This window comes from Monodon monoceros, unplaced genomic scaffold, assembly GCF_005190385.1.
Source record: "Monodon monoceros isolate NGI ecotype Baffin Bay Population unplaced genomic scaffold, NGI_Narwhal_1 Super_Scaffold_4, whole genome shotgun sequence".
NCBI classification, from domain to species: domain Eukaryota; kingdom Metazoa; phylum Chordata; class Mammalia; order Artiodactyla; family Monodontidae; genus Monodon; species Monodon monoceros.
In genome coordinates this window covers 49,983,694-50,002,381 of record NW_021703781.1, presented here as the reverse complement: position 1 = coordinate 50,002,381, position 18,688 = coordinate 49,983,694, and the positions used below count along the sequence as shown (strand labels likewise).

The 18,688-nt window shown below is 41.1% G+C and overlaps 1 protein-coding gene across 3 annotated transcripts in view; it reads right to left on the bottom strand.

Annotated features, from left to right (window-relative positions):
* The window catches only part of PLCE1 (phospholipase C epsilon 1), a 318,800-nt gene that overhangs the window by 45,002 nt on the left and 255,110 nt on the right, over window positions 1-18,688 (bottom strand). For all 3 annotated transcript variants that reach the window (XM_029245178.1, XM_029245177.1, XM_029245179.1), the window contains exons 10-19: window positions 17,737-17,854; window positions 16,822-16,978; window positions 13,654-13,776; window positions 13,426-13,562; window positions 10,973-11,211; window positions 9,427-9,488; window positions 8,890-9,055; window positions 5,480-5,587; window positions 4,250-4,366; window positions 897-1,055 (exon numbers count right to left, since the gene is read on the bottom strand). In XM_029245178.1, the coding sequence (XP_029101011.1) occupies window positions 897-1,055; window positions 4,250-4,366; window positions 5,480-5,587; window positions 8,890-9,055; window positions 9,427-9,488; window positions 10,973-11,211; window positions 13,426-13,562; window positions 13,654-13,776; window positions 16,822-16,978; window positions 17,737-17,854 (1,386 nt within the window). The remainder of the gene's footprint in view (window positions 1-896; window positions 1,056-4,249; window positions 4,367-5,479; window positions 5,588-8,889; window positions 9,056-9,426; window positions 9,489-10,972; window positions 11,212-13,425; window positions 13,563-13,653; window positions 13,777-16,821; window positions 16,979-17,736; window positions 17,855-18,688) is intronic.

Here is an 18,688-nt window from a genome sequence, read left to right as displayed (position 1 = left end):
CCAAATCTGTTGGGTTCATAGAATCCATCTGTTCTCTGGGAACCACTTAAAGCAGAGCTGGAGTAGGGCCTGGAGGCTTGGAGGTGATGCTCAGAGAGAAATTAAAAGCTCTAGGCCATGACCTAGTTTTACTTTGGACTGTCCACGCTGCCGGGGCTGCACCATTCTAGTCCTGCGGGGGGCTGAGGTTCATGCAGCAACTCCTGGTTGCTGTAATTTTCAAAAGTGGTGTTTCAGGGCCAACAGTGCTCTCCTAAATAGGACAAATAGTTTTGGCAGCTGTCAGTCTGTGGGATGAGTAAGTTCAACCTGGTATATGGACTCAGTGGTCCTGGACCTGAACTTTTTCACAGATCCTTGGGCTGAGGGCCCTCCTATATAGGCAAGTTTGTGGTGCTCGGGGACTAGATCTCCATGGGTGAGGCAGGTACAGAAGTGCCTTGGGGTCCATATGCCACAGTGATACACTGTGCCAACTTCCATGCTGGGAGCACAGGGCTGCTGCTATTGGGGTTCTACTACTGACCTCAGGAGTCATAACCCCATGTCCAAGTGCTCTCCCGACAGGGGACTCTTCTTAAAGAGGACTATAGCGACCACTGTGGGATTGACAGCGGTGAAGCCCAGGCCCAGAGACAAGAGTCACTTATTATCCTGCTCAGAATAAATTAAATAATGAGGTACATTCTACATCAATTTTTCAAAATAAAATTTTATGTAAGTGGGAAGAGTATTTATCAGTCTATTCAGTGGAAAGCCAAAAATCAAATGTATCATTCAAGGAAACTGAATCTTCAAAAACTGGTTACCCATCAGTCATCTGAAAGGTTAGAATGACATGAATTTCTTTGTTCTGGGCACACAGCATACTCATAACTTCTTTAATAAGACAGTACCTTTTGCTTTAATATATCCACTGGTGTCTGATGGGCTTTTAACTTCTTATTTTTGAGAAGTACTTTCCTCCTGAGTTGGTCAGGCGAGGGAAGCATTGGATCATCTGAGAAATCACTCTCAAATAAGAATTTAGCCACCAGCTTTTCTCCAAACACAGTCTGAAAACAATAAAGGAAAACAAATAATCAATGCCCTTTATCTATACCTGAATCATCAGCTAGATATTTCAGCCCAGTTGAATTGTTCTAAAAATCCTAGGAAGAGGAACTAGGAAAGATGTTGTATCCGTGTGTCCCCCGCCCCCCAGCCCTGAATAGTTTCTTACTGGAAAGAAGGGAAGTGGTTAGAAGGCCAGGAGGAGGCGTCTAGGCCCCTCTCCAGGGGGGCCCAGCTCTAACTATTTAGAAAAATACTCTGGGGTCTGATGTACTAAAGAAGAAAAAGAGATTCAGTTAGAGGCTGTGATTTGTAGAATATGGTCTGTTCCAGACATGGCTAAGAAGTCACAAGGATACAAACCTTGAAGTAGGTAGGAAGTGGGGACAAACATGAAAAATAATAGGGAGAATTTGTCACCACTGAGTAGAAAGAACCACAGACACCATTCTCATAAAGTTTTTCTGAGCACTGGTCTTCAAAGGGAAATGTGTATCCCCCAAGGAGGTGGGTGGTGGGGGAAGGCACAGGACGACCCATTTGGGGTGAGGGTAGAAAACATGTCAGTTTCCATTTCTGGTTATTTTTTAATGAAAAAAAGAACAAAATGGAAGCTTATTAGTGCTTAACGTACAGACTGAAAATGGTGCCCTCAGTCTGTATGTCAGGCACTGTTCATGAAGGTCCCTGAGGGACGAGGAGGGAATCTCTTGACGCAGAGGGAGCAAAGGTGAGTCCCTCACATCTTTGTTTGCTAACAGCTTATTGAGATGATGACAGTTTGGGTGCTTTGGCGGCGGCATGTGGTTAATTTCACAAAAAGACTTCTCTTTGAAATATTTTGTAATGAGATGAAAAGTGATTATGAAAATCTTTTACAACATATAGAAGCTCACATTTTATATAAGGAAAAAGCAGTAAATTAAAGGAGTATTCTCAGTTATACAATTTTCTTTAAAAAAAAAGTATCCTAAAATTTCGGACTTTTTCTGTGTTTATAGTGGGTAGCTGTACTTTGTTACCAGACGACAATGATGATGATGAAATCCCTGTTAATCTGCTCCTATACGATAAGGGTAACGTTTTAACACGGAGTGAGAAAGTAATTGCTTTTTAAAAAAAATAAATTTATTTATTTTATTTATTTATTTTTGGCTGCATTGGGTCTTCGTTGCTGCGCGTGGGCTTTCTCTAGTCGCGGCAAGCGGGGGCTACTCTTCGATGCGGTTCGCGTGCTTCTCATTGCGGTGGCTTCTCTCGTTGCGAAGCACGGGCTCTAGACGCACGGGCTTCAGTAGTTGTGGGACGCGGGCTCAGTAGTTGTGGCTCGTGGGCTCTAGAGCACAGTCTCAGTAGTCGCGGCGCACGGGCTTAGTGCTTAGTTTCTCTGCAGCATGTGGGATCTTCCCGGACCAGGGCTCGAACCTGTGTCCCATGCATTGGCAGGCGGATTCTTAACCACTGTGCCACCAGGGAAGACTGAACGTATTTGCTCTTTAGATAAAATCTGTGTTCTGGAAAGAGTAAAGACAGCTGTCTAAAAATATTTCTATTGTGATGTGATTTTGTTGTAGGAAACAATGTGTGTTAACATAAAAACTCTTATGTATGCACACTCAGGCTACCTGGAAGCAGATTTTCTAATGGTTAAAAAATCCTCTAAATGAAGGAGTTTACTGGAGTCTGAACTCATATGTTAAAAATATAAAAGGCAACACCTCGGACTTCTCTGGTGGCGCAGTGGTTGAGAGTCCGCCTGCCGATGCAGGGGACACGGGTTCGTGCCCTCGTCTGGGAAGATCCCACATGCCGCGGAGCGGCTGGGCCCGTGAGCCGTGGCCGCTGAGCCTGTGCGTCCGGAGCCTGTGCTCCGCAAAGGGAGAGGCCACAACAGTGAGAAGCCCGCCTACCGCAAAAAAAAAGAAAAAAAAGGCAACACCTTTTCAATTAGTTCATAAGAAAAGCTGATTGATACCAGGAAACATATAAATTGTCTAGCCAAATTCCAATAAGAACCTTTGCCTCATTAATGGAATTGAGAAATGAGTACCATGATTTAGCAAGTGCAGTTAATGACATCCCTTTTCCATCTGGATACAGGTATCTTTGTAAGGCATTTTTATCAGCTACTATAGCCGTTAAAGCCAAATATTGAAATAATAAACTAAACTTAAAACCAGACATTCAAGTCAGTGATCACAAAAATTTCCAAAATAATGAAGTGTATTTAATCATATTACTCCCACTAAAAATTTAGATAATAAATAAATAAGTTTATTTAAAAATTTTTTTATAATAGCAAAAGGGTTTTTGTATCATTAATAAATAATAGTATTTAAAAGTTATTCTTTACTTTATCCTTTCTATGTTACTCTCTTTTATGTTCTATTTTTGCATGTTTTAATTAATGTATAAAATATGTTAATAAGTAGGATATGTATATAATTTATGAATAAGTCAATACACACACAACAGGAATACACGGTATATTTTACTGATGGGGTATGCAATCAAAAAAGTTTAGAGACCATTATTCTAAATGATGGCAAAGAAAAGGCAACATGAAAGGCTAATTAGTTTTGTTGACGTTAGTATTTGGGGACATTTCCCTCTAGCCATGCCCCTCCCTCCCACTGAGAGCCATATTCCCATAAACACCTCTACCAGTGGAGGAAGGAGGAAGTATAATGGCGTATTTGCCCTTAAATCTGTCTGCATTATATTTCCCTTGTATAAGGAAGAGCTGAGGGTTAACAGCACTATTCTGGCCAGTCTAACCTCTTCGCCACCTTGGATCTCCATCTATGAAGTTGGGCCACAAGAAGATTTGACTTATTTGCCCTGAGATATTTTCAGCTTTTCCATATACAACTGACAGGTGACATCCTGGCATCCCTGATTTGTGGTACCAAAAGTGTTGGAAAGTTGGTCTCTTGTTAACTCCGAAGGTTTTCTGGAAATGCTCAGGAGACCACAGAACAGTGCTTCTATCACTCCAGCTGAAAAGATGGACCACTCAAGAGAGAGCCCAAACTCCCAGGGCATCCCTATTTCTCAGGTCTGAGGGACCTTAACTGTACGTGCTTCACAGCTGAGGTCCAGCTGTGGTGTGGTCCACAGTGGCCCCAAATTAAGCTCAACAACAGTCACAAGACAAAGGCCAAGATACCATCCCGTCATTTAGCTGATACCTTACCTTGAAAATTTCTGCCATTTTTCGTTGCTGAGGCAATGAACAGTGGTTCTCAATAGATATGATGATGGGGAGGTCAGAGTTGATAAAGGCACTGCGATCGATGGCTTCAACCACTTCCTGTGAGAGCCAAAACAGCTCATGAGAGTTCAGATATCTGCCCAAGGTGTCAAAAGGCAAGGCATTTACAGCCACAGAAAGCGTCTAAACTGTTTATGCAGAAGACTCTGGCCAAAGTGATTTTTATCTTTTCAAATGTATTTTCAAGTTAAGCAACAGGCTATTTTCTGTAAGTACATTAAACTATTCATATTGAGTATTGTTCACATACTATGAGGAACAGCTATCAGTATCCTGAATTTAACAAATATATATATATATATATAGTGAGTATAAGTAAAAGACACTGTTTTAGTTACAGCATCAAAAATGATCAGGCGTAAGATACTTTCCTGCTTTCAAGGAGTTTATAATCAAATCTACTTGGGACAATAAGACATGCATCACATATTCACATATATTTATGCATGTATGTAAACACAGTTATCAACTACTCCTTCCCTCAATATAGGGTACAAAAAGTTTTAAGAGGGCTGAATAGGAAAATGAGTTAAAAAGAAAATGCATTTTAGCCACCATCTTCACGTACAAGACAGAAATAAGAAAATTCCTTCCAGCCCAGCCACGGTTCAGAAAAAAATGATGTTACAGCCAAAGACCCTCTGAATGAGGATAGTAATTGCACAATGAACAAATAAACTACTTAGAATTTGCAATAATAATACAGTGAAACCAGTCTTCCTGGGTGGCCAATCTCCCTAGGTGGAATCAATTCTCATTACTTTATAATGTCATTTAATCATCTCCTGACACATGATGTTGGCCTTTGTCAGCAGGACACCGGGAGAAATGACCTTTAATTCCTACAGCAAGAGAACAGACCCTGCCTTTTATATATCATCTTATGATGTAAAAATTTCAACAATATTATTACATGATAACTAATTTAAGGTAATGGTTACTAAACTTTGGTCAAATGAGAATCTAAGGAGAGTTCTAGATCAACTCCTAGGAAAATGAACATGTGTACATCCCACACAATTTGGGGAAGCCTTAAGACCCAGGATAAGAACTCCCAACCTAAGGTATAACTTGGAAGAGTCATTCATTTAAATGACGAATGAAGATAATGACTCTTTGTGATCTGATTTAAAGAAAGTTATGAAGCATTACCTTGAAGGGGATCTTGGTTGTCAGGGTGTGTCCATGATAAATGATGGGCATCCCATCATCTCCGTCCCAGCAGTCCAACTCTACACTCCTACAGCCTTGCAGGAGGACCTGTGGGATCAATGAATGAATCCACCCCAGATGAGCAAATGGAGATAAAGTCTCAAATTAAACCCAGCACAGGCTTCCACATATCAGTGTTCACTCTCCAGGCTAAAACAGAAGGGCCTAAGATTGAAAAGAAATATTACATGTTGGCCGAAGGCCACAATTTATCGGGGTGGGGAAGGGAGAGAATAGATTAAGGTAGAAAGAGTGCTTACCAGAGCTGAATACTATTGGAAGGTAAAATTTGATAGCAAAAACATATGACAATTTTCCCATCAACTTTGGTCCCTCAAGGGACCTACACATGGTGCATCCTGAAATGACAGCCAGGCTATAACTCTATCTGGGCAGATGTCAGTGGAGGTGACACAGGTGCTGATGAGGAAATGAGGCCACTGATTCCTTAGTGAACTGGCCAAACATTTATATAAATCCAATCAGGATAAAATCTCCTCTATTTAGACACACATTCTGCCACCACCTAATACCTTTGCTGTGAACATATAGCATGGGAGAAGAGTAGAAGCAGGGAGTTATCAAGGATTTGCCTTGCTGTCTAATCCTAGCACAGCCTCTACAGCAGAGATGACAAATAATCCATAAAGTCCCCTCTGCACACCCATAGCAGTCATCAGTAATCAATCATAATATACTTGCCCCCTAAGCTCTGATGTGTTATCTCACAGCCTCCTCAGCAAAGAACTCCAGGAAACACTACCAGTGAATTAGATGAGATGATACCTATTTGCTTCTCTGGATCTAGAGCTGGAAGCAGAGCTCCTGATATATGTGCTTGGGTTGCATCTCTGTAACATTTGCTTGGAGCAACTTCTTCCTCCATAGACTGTATTTGTGGACTATCTTAAAGATGACCATATTTTGAAAGGGTCAACCAAAACCAAAGGTGGATATATCTGTGAATAGGCCAACTCTCTGATTTAAGAATCCACCTAACTATTTTCATGTGACAGCAGTCCAGTACTGGGGGCTAGTGGCCATTAGACTTGCTGCAACATAACTTGGATAGTGGAATCCCCCTTATTTTAATGTTTTTATATGAGATACTTGGTAGATTCTTCCCATTGCACAGCATACAGCACCCGGTTTTCCTAGGTGACCTATCTTCCCAGGGGGAACTGATTCTTTGGCAAAGAATCCCAAGGCTATCAGTGTCTGTCAGCACTAGAGTATCTACAGGTGTGTTGCTTTGGGCTGAAAACTGTCGTGTAATATGACAGGTGGGACGTGAGGCTCCCTCATCTCTGTAGTGAGCCTCGCTGGGAAGAATGTTCACTGACCGGCAGCAGATGAGATGGGTTTTCAGTATGAAAAGACTAAAGGTCCTTATCAATGTCTGCATGACATTAAGGCTTCCACATGTGGCTAGAATAGGAGAACCAGGGCTGCAAATTCCAGGTGAGAACAGAGCTTTTTCTCACTTCTCATCTGCCCCATATAGTAATCGTGGGAGGTAACTGGGAGAGCTGAGAGAGAGCAGAGGGTGGTAAGAAGTGAAATAGAAGGGAGCTTCATACTAAGTTTAATCACATCTGTGAGTCTATTTGAGGGGTTTCTGTGCCTTATTCAAAGGCCATGACAATCTCTACTTGAGGTGTATGTTAAGGAATAAAAAAAAAAAACCTCCCTGATGTCAAATATATATGAATATATATATGCAGTAGGAATTAAAGCTAGGACAATGGTCCCTGCTTATTTTCCTGGGATAAATACACACACCGACACACAGACACACAGACACACAGACACACACACACACACACACACACACACACTTCATTTTTTTCCCCTAGAACAATGGATTTCAAACTTCTTTTAACCTTGGAATACTCGGTACAAATGGAGGGCCAATATATAAAGTACATAAAAGAGCAAATCTTCAGTGGCAGTCTGCTCTTCAGTGACTGTCTGCTCTTCTGTGTCAGCAGCTGAGGCCCCTTGACAGAACTCTTATTTTGAAAATCACTACTCTAAGGCCACATCTTCATTTCATAATAAAAGCCCCTTAGATTTTAGAGTTTAAAATACATACTCCAGGGCTTCCCTGGTGGCGCAGTGGTTAAGAATCTGCCTGCAATGCAGGGGACACGGGTTCGAGCCCTGGTCCGGGAAGATCCCACATGCTGCGGAGCAACTAAGCCCGTGCGCCACAACTACTGAGCCTGCGCTCTAGAGCCTGCGAGCCGCAGCTGCTGAGCCCACATGCCACAACTACTGAGCCCGCGCACCTAGAGCCCGTGCTCTTCAACAAAGAGAAGCCATCGCAATGAGAAGCCTGCGCACTGCAATGAAGAGTAGCCCACGCTCCACACAGCTAGAGAAAACCCAAAACACACAGCAACGAAGACCCGATGCAGCCAAAAGTAAAATAAATAAATTAAAAATGGATTTCTATAATAAAATAAAATAAAATACATACTCCATACCAGATAAGCTTTGGGACAGAAGTTTGACCAATGCTTTGAGGAATATATAGACCTTTATCAGAATAAAGGAAGCTCAAGTCTTCTGGGTTTGTGTAAACAGCACAATTTTTACAGTTGGACCCCCCCAACACACACACACACCTGGACGTAGCTAGCTCCTCCCATAATTAACTCACCTTGTGGGAGTTCAGAAAACAGGCAGCATAGACAAGGATGTTGCAGAAAATATAACAGAAGCAACAGACATATGGATCATTGAGAGCTGGATGTCTAGGTCAAAAGGATGTGCTTTTTCTAGTCCAGAGACCCTTCTGAGTTTTCAAGAATATTCCCATGAATTTAAATGTGTAGGGACAGTGCCTGCAGTCTGTAAAATTTTTTTTTGTTGGTTGCCATAGGGATAGATTAATTTTCTGACAAATTGAAAACCAAAACAAACAATATTTTGGGAATAACTTCACAGACAGTTGCATTTTCTGCTATGCTTTCCCACTACAATATATTGATTTATTTAGCATTTAGTGAAGCAATTAGATAGTTTTCCCATGGGAAAATCTAATTTTAGTAGAGGTAGGTCAGACTAACCAGGATCTAAAAGCTATGGGTCTCAAACAACTACTTTTTAAATTTTGCCTAGAATAAAGGTTAAGTGTAGATGCGGGGGGGGGAGGGGAGAAATAAAAAGAAGTAAAGAAAACAACTGTATGTATAGGTGGTTTTCCCACACATCGTGTTTTCTCACATTTCACAATTAATAGTGTATAAGCTCTTCAAAGGAGTCTGGGGTCAGGTTTTTGTGACTTTGGGGGTTACATAAATAAGGTTTAATGAAAAGCATATTCCAAGTGAAATTCTCAGTACCTGGCTGTAGAGTTCTACTGAGGATTCTCCTTTGAGTTGATGGCCTGTGAGGTAGGTATTGTGTGAAGATTCAATGTAATAGTAGGAGAGGGGCAATTGCAATTCTTTAATGTTCTCCTGCGATTCATCATTTTTCGAGGCAAAATTATCTTTATCCATCAGAAACCTAGAGGAAACAAAGTTTCTTAGAATTGCATGGGAAAAATATATACTCTTTTTTTAAAAAAATGGACTATAGTTGACTTACAATATTATATTAGTTTCAGGTATACAACATATTGATTCAGTATTTTTATATATTATACTCCATATAAAGTTATTATAAAACAATGGCTATATTCCCTGTGCTGTACATTACTTCCTTGTATCATATTTATTTTACACCTTGTAGTTTGTATCTCTTAATCCACTTCCCCTATCGTGCCCCTCTGTCAAACCCCCTCTCCACTGGTAACCACTAGTTTGTTCTCTGCACTTGTAAGTCTGTTTGAAAAATGTATGCTCTGAAATGATAGGCAAAGATTTTTTAAAAGTTACCTTGCAAATCCTTCAAATGACATTAGGCCCTGATGACACATACTAACACTAGGCTCGAACTTCTGCAAGGGATACAAAAAGAGTGTTATTTAAGTAAAGGAAACTAAAGGGAAAAACCACCACATCATTTTTTAAAACTGTTCTGTTTTCATCAGGAAACATCTAAACCAAATATTTAAACTAATTTAGTTACGCAGTGGTAAGGTGTAGTTTTTTAGTCTAAAAGAAAACATTAATTATGTGTGAGTTTATTATACGAAGCATATTTATTTAAGAGAAAAAAGGAGAGTGGGAGAAAAGAATAAGACTGATTTATATGAAAACAAACGATATCGGTTTATCCAGGTGAAGATGGGGATCATAACGGCAGCTACCATAGAGTTGGTGGGAGGTGAAATGAGAGAATCCACACGGAATCCTCGGCACAGTGCTTGCGCTCCATCATATTATAGTGAGCACACAATCTTGTGATCGTAACCTTACATTTTTAGCATTGCCAGTGATCAAGTCCAGTTGCTGGCCAGCTAGTCCACTGATTCCCAATCAGCTGACAAGGCAGGCTGAAAACCTAGACTAATTCTGCTGCATGTGGCGCAGCCACAAGGAACTATCTTGCCGCCCCCTAGCTCCTGCCGCCCCCTAGCAGAAGCCATCACCGCCTCTCGCCTGGGTTACTGTGACAGCTTCCTACCCGGTCTCTCTGCTTTCCTCCTTCCCTAGCACAGTTTATACTGCAGTGGGGCCAGGGTGACCTCTTAAAAACACAAATCAAATCATGTTACTGCCCTGCTCAAAAGTCTCCAATAGCTTCCCATCTCACATGGACTCGAGTCAAATTCCTTCCCATGGCCTAAAATACCTGGATGATTCGGCCCCTGCCCACCTGTCTGAAATCATGTCAGCTACTGTCCCTCTGGCATTTGTTATTCCTCACAGACTCCAAGCTCGCTCCTGCTTGCTACTCCCTGTCTGGAATGCTCTTTCCTCAGACCTTCACATGGCTTACGCATTCAGGGCTCAGCCCAAGTGTCACCTCCCCACAGTGGCCTTTGCTTACTCCTCTCAGCCCTCCTGCATCACTCCATCCCCTTACTCTGCTCAATTTTTTCAGACCCCATTATTACCTGAAATTACTTTATATTTTTATTCATTTATTGTCTGCCACACCCACTAGAATGGAACTAGTATATTTCCAGGTCCTGGAACAGAGCCAGGTCCATAGTACAAGCTAATAAACATTTGTTAAACAATCAAAGTGGTTGACAACCTAACTACTAATTCTACTGCATGTGCTAGAACTACAAGAAGCGATCATGTACTGATTCCTTACAGTAGTCACTGAGTAAGAGAAGGCTTAGGACCTATGTTAATCATATGTTAAATAAGAACACATATATTTGGTATTAAAAAAAAAAACCCAACCCTCTATTTCGGCCCTTGACTTAAAGGTGTTAGAAGGAAATATAGAAAGAGTAAATGTTTACAGAAAATAATTAGCATAGTTAGAGGCTTTACACATTTGCTTGCATACCAAATGGGTACAAACCTGGATGATGCTGAGGATTTCATCATAAGTGTAGTGTTCTCCTTGGCAATTCACTAGGAAGTCATTGAGCTGGAGGATGCCAACTCCAAATACGCCCAGGGATGTGCTCTCCACCCCAGTGCCATTTGTCACGATACTTGCAGCAGCAATGGCATCAGATATCTGCCTCTGGTTGTCAGACAGCTGCTGTTTACTCTTAATGAATAACCCCAAATCGGAGACATTTCTGGTCAACAAATCTGAAAGAGAACCACCCACAGAACACGGACAGGCTGGCCAGCGTCTTTTATAAAGTTCATTTTGGAGATAATGGTGTTGTGGAAATATTAAGCTGGAGAAGCTCTTCACTAATCTGTCTAAACAAGCCATCAAACTCAGTGGAGTTTGATGGAATATAGTTGAAGGAATAAAGTTCACACAGTTGAAGGAATAAACAAAAATGAATCAATGAATAAATAAAAGAAACTAAGAGAGAGCGAGGTCAAAGATTTTGAAAGCCCATAAGATTAAGTATTAGATGGAAACTAAATGTAAATTTATTTGGGGACTTCAGGCTGTATTCAGTCTTTGGTTTTTGAGACCAGCTACTTCTACATCTTTATGTTTGCAGAAATGGAAGACATACCCTTAAGATTACAGTTTTTTCTGTACTTTAAAAGTGTAACTGTAAACATTTGTGTGCAGGTTTCTGTGTGAACACAAGTTTTCAGCTCATTTGGGTGAACGCCAAGGAGTACAACTGCTGGATCATACGATAAGAGTACGTTTAGTTTTGTAGGAAACTGACAAATTCTCTTCTGAGGTGGCTGTACCATTTTACATTTTCACCAGCAACGCCCTGATTGCTCCACATGTGCACCCATTTTGGTATGGCCAGTCATTTTCATTCTAACCACCTCGGAGGACAGTCAGTTTCTTGCAGAGCTAAACACAGACTTATCATATGATCCAGCCACTGCATTCCTAGGTGTCTACCCAAGTGAGCTGAAACCTTACCTCCACAAAAACCATTCACACCAAATATTTATAGCAGCTTTATACATAACTGCTAAAACTTGGAAGCAACCAAGATGTCTTTCAACAGGACAAATATCCATACAACAAAATATTATTCAGCAAAAAAAGAAATGACCTATCAAACTATGAAAAGACATTGAGAAACCTTAAATGCATATTGTTCAGTGAAAGGAGCTAGTGTGAAAAGGCTACATACTATATGATCTCAACTATATGACATTCTGGGAAAGTCAAAACTATGGAGACATGGGCTTCCCTGGTGGCGCAGTGGTTGAGAGTCCGCCTGCCGATGCGGGGGACACGGGTTCGTGCCCCGGTCCGGGAAGATCCCACATGCCGCGGAACGGCTGGGCCCGTGAGCCATGGCTGCTGAGCCCGCGCGTCCGGAGCCTGTGCTCCACAACGGGAGAGGCCACAATAGTGAGAGGCCCACATACTGCAATAAAAAAACAAAACAAAACAAAACAAAAAACCCTAGAATGTACAATACAGTGAACACTAATGTAAATTATGGACTTCAGTTAATATAATATATTAATATTGGCTCAACTGTAACAAATATACCACACTAATACAAGATATTACTAAGGGAGGGAACTGTATGTGTGTGTGGGAGGGTATATGGGAACTCTCTGTACTTTCCCCTCATTTTTCTGTTAACCTAAAACTGTTCTAAAAAATAAAGTCTATTAATTTTATAAAAAGTGTCACTACTGGGCTAGTCCATAGTTATGCACATTTACGACTAAAGTTGAAAAAGGTCAATATTTTTAGCATAAGGACAATATGTTTTAAAATAATTAAAAAGCAAATGCGTGAAAGAGGACGTTTTTTTTTTTGTTTTTGCTTTTTAGTGTTTATAGTTTCCAGCAAGAACAGAAGAGAAAAATAATAGGCTTAAAATGCATGGGTGGTTATGGTAATGATGGTGGTGGTGAGTGGGATCGAGGAACTAGACATTCTGGTTTACATATTAGGAAAAATGTCCTGGATGTTCAGACAGAAGTGCTCTGCTGAGGTCACGAAAAACTCTCCTGTCAAAGGGCAGACAACTTCCACTCTGGGGTTGAGTACCCACCCACCTGGAGGCACAGAAGAGACTGGTGGTTCCCAACTGGGATATGCCACATACCTTGTGGACTTTTGGAAGTCAGTGGGAAAGGTTTTTAGTTGTCAGAATGACTGGGAGGCTCTATTGGTGAAATATTCTGGAATCCATGGACAGACCCACACAGTGATGAATTTCCTTGTCCAAAATGCTAATGATATCCTATCCCCTGACACCTCCATTAGAAAGATAATTCTCTAAGCATTTCACAATGCTCCAGGTAGCAGCATGCCATGTGGGACAGGCTAAGGGCTTGTGTGATTGGATCTCTAACTTTCATCTTTAGGTAGAAAGGTCTCAAAGGGAAATATTAAATTCTCGCACAAACCTAGGTCAGGCTGAAGACCACTGGTGTTTTCGTCAATGGTCAGGTTGGTGTAGAGGGGGGCCGCTGTGGAGCCGGCTCGGTCGCAGGGTACGGCATAGATGTCAAAGAGATCCTTCAGGTCCTTGCGGCTCCTCACACTGGGTGCGGGATGGAGAACATCTCACCTTTGGCATTGTTATAACAAGGTAAGGGTCAGACAAGAAAGGCTAAGAAGAAATCCAGCCATACCTGAATGATTTGAACAGCTCAACAAACTCCACAAAACTCATGCTGCTGTCTGAAACCATGAAGCTCTGAAAGCCCTTCATTCCTCCTTTGATCCGCCCATGCCAGCTGCTGCTGCTCCAAGCACTGCAACAAAGACATGGCCTTAATGGGCAGAACCGGGACCAGTTTTGTCATTCTGCCCCAAGAGACATTCTCTGATTAGCAACATGAACAAAAACATGGACTGCAAGTCATTGAAGGTTTAGGCTCTTTTCTTTTCTTTCTAAGCATTGCTTTAATTACGTACATCTTTTCATTTCTCTCAAAATTAATCCACATTGCATCGGAGGAAGTAAAACTTTATACACTGAAACCACTTCATGTTTATAGCTTATTTAATAAGGGCACAAAGTTGAGGTTAATATCCCTCTACTAACCATAACAGTTCTTTGAAATCTCAGGTCAATGGGAGGAAAAAAACACATAAATTCAGTGGTTTTGAAGAAAAGTCATTTTAAAAAAGAGCTCCCAATTACTCAGTCATGACTTAGGGAAGATTATGCATGTTCTTTCCCATATTCTAAAATATAGAAACACATTTAAGAAGAAAATCTTGAATGTATCAAGGTCTTCTCTTTTTCCTTTCTTAACCAGTTCTTAGATGAAAACAAGGATGGGCTTTTAATGTTAATGGAAAATGTGAGTCACAAAAATATTAAGGATGGAAAGAAGCCAACTCTGCCTAGAATTATATTTGCACCTACCAAGGCTGGATGTATTTAATATAAAAGTATCAGTCAACTGGGTCAAAAATTCAGTCTAGCTGTTTCACAATATTTTTTTTATTTTCTACACTGGTTCCCTGAGAGGAGAGTATGAGAAATGTTTTGACTGGTTTTTGGTCAAATCAATGACTAGGATCTTTTTTTTTTTTTTTTTTTCATTTTTGCTTTTGTCTCTTATTTTTTACTTTCGAAATATTTCAAATATGTAAGAAAGTAGAGAGAATACTATAATGAATAGCTAGTTTGTCCTCAATCCTGCCAATAGTGTTTATTCATGAAAAATTATTTTGTGTTGACATCAGAAGGTCACCTCCATTAATGGAAGAGTAATGCAAATGGATAGATCTATTGTACTTTGTAGGCTTGGGTTATTGATCGCCAGTGTGGTATGGGAAACAGAGGGTGGAGGTTCAGGAAGAGGAAAAAGATCCGATAACAAAATGGCTTATCATTTGCATTTAAACAAGTACATTCCCTGCCTTCCTTCCTTCTGGTTCCAGGTTCAGCCTCTGTCTGTAGGCACCCATCTCCCTCTGACTTTAGGAAACTCTATCAGTCCACTTGTTCCCTTCCTAGGGCTCAGTCTTGCTGTCTCCTTGAAAAGCATTCAGGCTGACTTTTCTTCTCCTGTTTCGTCTTCTCTTTCTGGTTTAGAATACTTGGTGGGCACTGCCCCCTGTCCTTCTATGGCAGGGTCCTCTGATCTTGCATCTGGCATGGTAGTTTCTCTACTTTTACCTCTTTGAAAAGATTTTCCTCCTTTACTTTGTCCTTCCTTTTCCTGCTTATGAGTGATTAAAATAAAGGGAAAGACCACTTAATCCAAGTTCTCTGGCTATTTTATTTACCCGGGATACTGTATAGGCTGAAATATAATGTAAAGAATTCTGATTCTTTGTAGCTTTAATTTTGTTACAAACCTACAAACTGGGCTTCCCTGGTGGCGCAGTGGTTAAGAATCCACCTGCCAATGCAGGGGACACGGGTTCGAGCCCTGGTCCGGGAAGATCCCACATGCCGCGGAGCAACTAAGCCCGTGCACCACAACGACGGAGCCTGCGCTCTAGAGCCCGCGAGCCACAACTACTGAAGCCCGCGGGCCTAGAGCCCATGCTCTGCAACAAGAGAAGCCACCGCAATGGGAAGCCCGCTCACCGCAACAAAGAGTAGCCCCCGCTTGCCGCAACTAGAGAAAGCCCGAGCACAGCAACGAAGACCCGAGGCAGGCAAAAATAATAAATAAAATAAATAAATTTTAAAAAACCCCTACAAACCTCGCAAGAGTGGTATAAAGAATTCCCATGTACCTGTAACCCAGTTTCATCAAGTGTAGAAATTATGTTCATTATCATACTGTGAAAGGATGCTTCCCTTTAAAAGATGAGCCACTGTAGGGTTCTTTTCTGTAGCAAGCTTCCCAGGAAGAGAGGAAGGGGCGAGGAGGTGTGTGTGTGTGTGTGTGTGTGTGTGTGTGTGTGTGCGCGCGCGCACGTGCGTGCGCACGTGTGTAAAATTAACGTTTCTAAAGCCAATATCTGTACAGACTCACTTCCTTCTCCCATTCCTCTGTTTGACGAAGTAAAGAATGTCTGTCTTATCATAGTTCTGTTGAATCTTTGCATTTCTTAAACTTTAGTATGGGGCTGAGGGAGATGATGTGGCGTTCTGATTCCTTTGAAAGACTTTCATTTTAATATTATTTCTTCTGAGAGGGTAGCTGTTGTTTCAAATCTGTAATTTGCATGGACCTTACAAAATAATTTACACTAATACCAGCTAAACCTATCTAACTTGCTGTAAGACATTCACTTCTCTAGACGTGTATATCTCAAACATGAGAAGAGTGCAAAATATATTTCACCTATTAGCAAAGGGTCAAGCTGCTTACATTAAAACTTAATTTATTCTTCGTTTAGAGCAGTGCTATCCAATAAAACTTTCTGCAATGATAGAAATGTTCTTTATCTGCACTGTTCAGTACAGTAGACACCAGCCACTGGTAGCTATGGAACACTTTTAATGTGGCTAGCATGACTGAGGAACTGAATTTGAAATTTTATTTAATTTTAATTAATTAAAATTCGAATTTAAATAGCCACTTAACATTTTTTCCCTGTGGCTAGCAGCTGCTATATCAGTGCAGATTTAGAGACTCACAGCTCGGATTTTGTTACTGCTACTGATCTTTGTCAAAAAATGAGAAGCAGTTATAGTAATATGAGAAGGTAGGAATACAAAATCAAGAAAATTAGGACCTTTAAAAAACTTGGGGGTTTTCCGTTTTAACGTGATTGTTAAGTCAAAATTAGAGATAGTCTTTCCGTAGAGCACTGGGAGAGGATGCCCTTCTACACAACCTGAAGGGTGTGAAGGGTCCTTCTGTTTTATCATGTTAAGGCCCCACCTGGACGGGCTCTTGTTTGAAGAAGACAGCACAGGGGAGGACACTGGCCTGATGGGAGATGATGTCCCGGCAGCCAAGTTAGGAGACCCAGCCGTGGTCAAAGAGTGGGCTCTTCTGGAAGGGAGAGGGTTAGGAGGGCTCGTGATGGCATTCGCCTCTGTGAGGGTGAAAGAAAAGAGACAATGACTCCGATTATACTTGCCCTCAGAAATCAAATGAAAACCAAAGATGCTTCTGAATGTCTGAGGAAATCAATCCATGCAGGTAATTAATGTACAAGAAGCTCAAAATATTCTGGTGGGTTCTCAGTCCTGGCTACACATCAGAATCATCTGGGGAGTGGGACTTCACTGGCGGTCTAGTGGTTAGGACTCTGTGCTTCCACTGCTGGGGGCATGGGTTCGGTCCCTGGTTGGGGAACTAAGATCCCGCATGCTGTACAGCCAAATAGATAAATAAATAAACAAATAATGAGTAAATGGTAAAAATTAAAAAAAAAAAAAAGAATCATCTGGGGAACTTAAAAAGTGCATAGATGTCCAGGTCCCAGACAGAGAGCGTCTAAATCAGTTGGGCTGGGGTGTGGCATCCAGATATTTTTTAAAAGCTCTGATATCCAGCCAGGGGATAAGAATCACTGGTCTAATCTATCAACTTGTATCTTTTATATCTAATATTCCTTGTCAGTAATGGCAAGTTACTTAATGAGAATTTTCTTCTTAATTACACTTGTGTTTGCAATCTTGTATTTGCAGAAATACCTCTTGGGTTCCATCATCTAGTGAAACACAAAGGTAAGTATATAATGTGATAAAGAGTTTTGTTAAGAATGCCCACAATATATAAATCACAATTTAAAACCAAATGCATATATTTTCCCATTAAAAATTCTCAGATGTAAAGACGCTGCTTTACCTGACTCTTCTTGTTCATTAACGTCTTGAGGGTCAGAGCCACTCCGGCTCCGACATTCTTTGTGCGTTTTGGCTTTGCGGGTGGCCATCTCGTCATCGGTGGCCTCTCCACTCTCACCCTGGGAACACAAAACTCACATCGTTTCTCATTCTGTATTTCTCTCCCATCACTGCTTAGTTCAGGTGGGTCCGTATTTTCTCACTGACCCACCTTCGATACCACCTCCACCTGACAAAAATAGTAAAGACCTATGTGAAGGCTGACCAGCTATTCTCGTGTTATATTTTTCCCATGTGTTCTTCACTAAAATGCAGCACTCCTCTGGGGAGGGTGACAAGAGGAGGAATAAGACCCCTGGAATCTGTGTAGAGACAGTTATGAAGCAGACAAAGTTCAACTTAGGCATCAACATATGTCTTAGGCCTGCCGTATGCAAAGACTGGGATTCCTTCTAGTTAACCATGAAGAAAATATATTATCATGTTACAGTAAGAATATAAATAATGTAATATATAATATATAGTGATACATATATATATCTGGGTAAAAAACAAAACATAAAATTTACCATCTTAACCATTTTTAAGTGTATAGTAGAGTACTGTTAACTATTTGTACCTTGTGAAACAGATCTCTAGAACTTACTCAACCTGCAAAACTGAAACTCTTTGAACAGCTCCCCTTTTCCCCTTCCCCTTACCCCGTAGCAACTGCCATTCAGCCCCATATTTTCCTTCTCTCTGCTCCCACAGCACTTTGCAGACGGCTTGACAGTGACTCTTATTTAGATCTCACTATGTTTGTTAACATCTCTGTGTCCCTCTACGGACCTGGAATTTTCCCTGGTGCTGACTCAGTTCCTATCACTGGGCCTGGCATCCAGGAGGTGGTTGGTAAGCTCCTGGGTTTCATTTGTTTTACACCTCATCTTGTCCCCAAGCCAAATGACCTA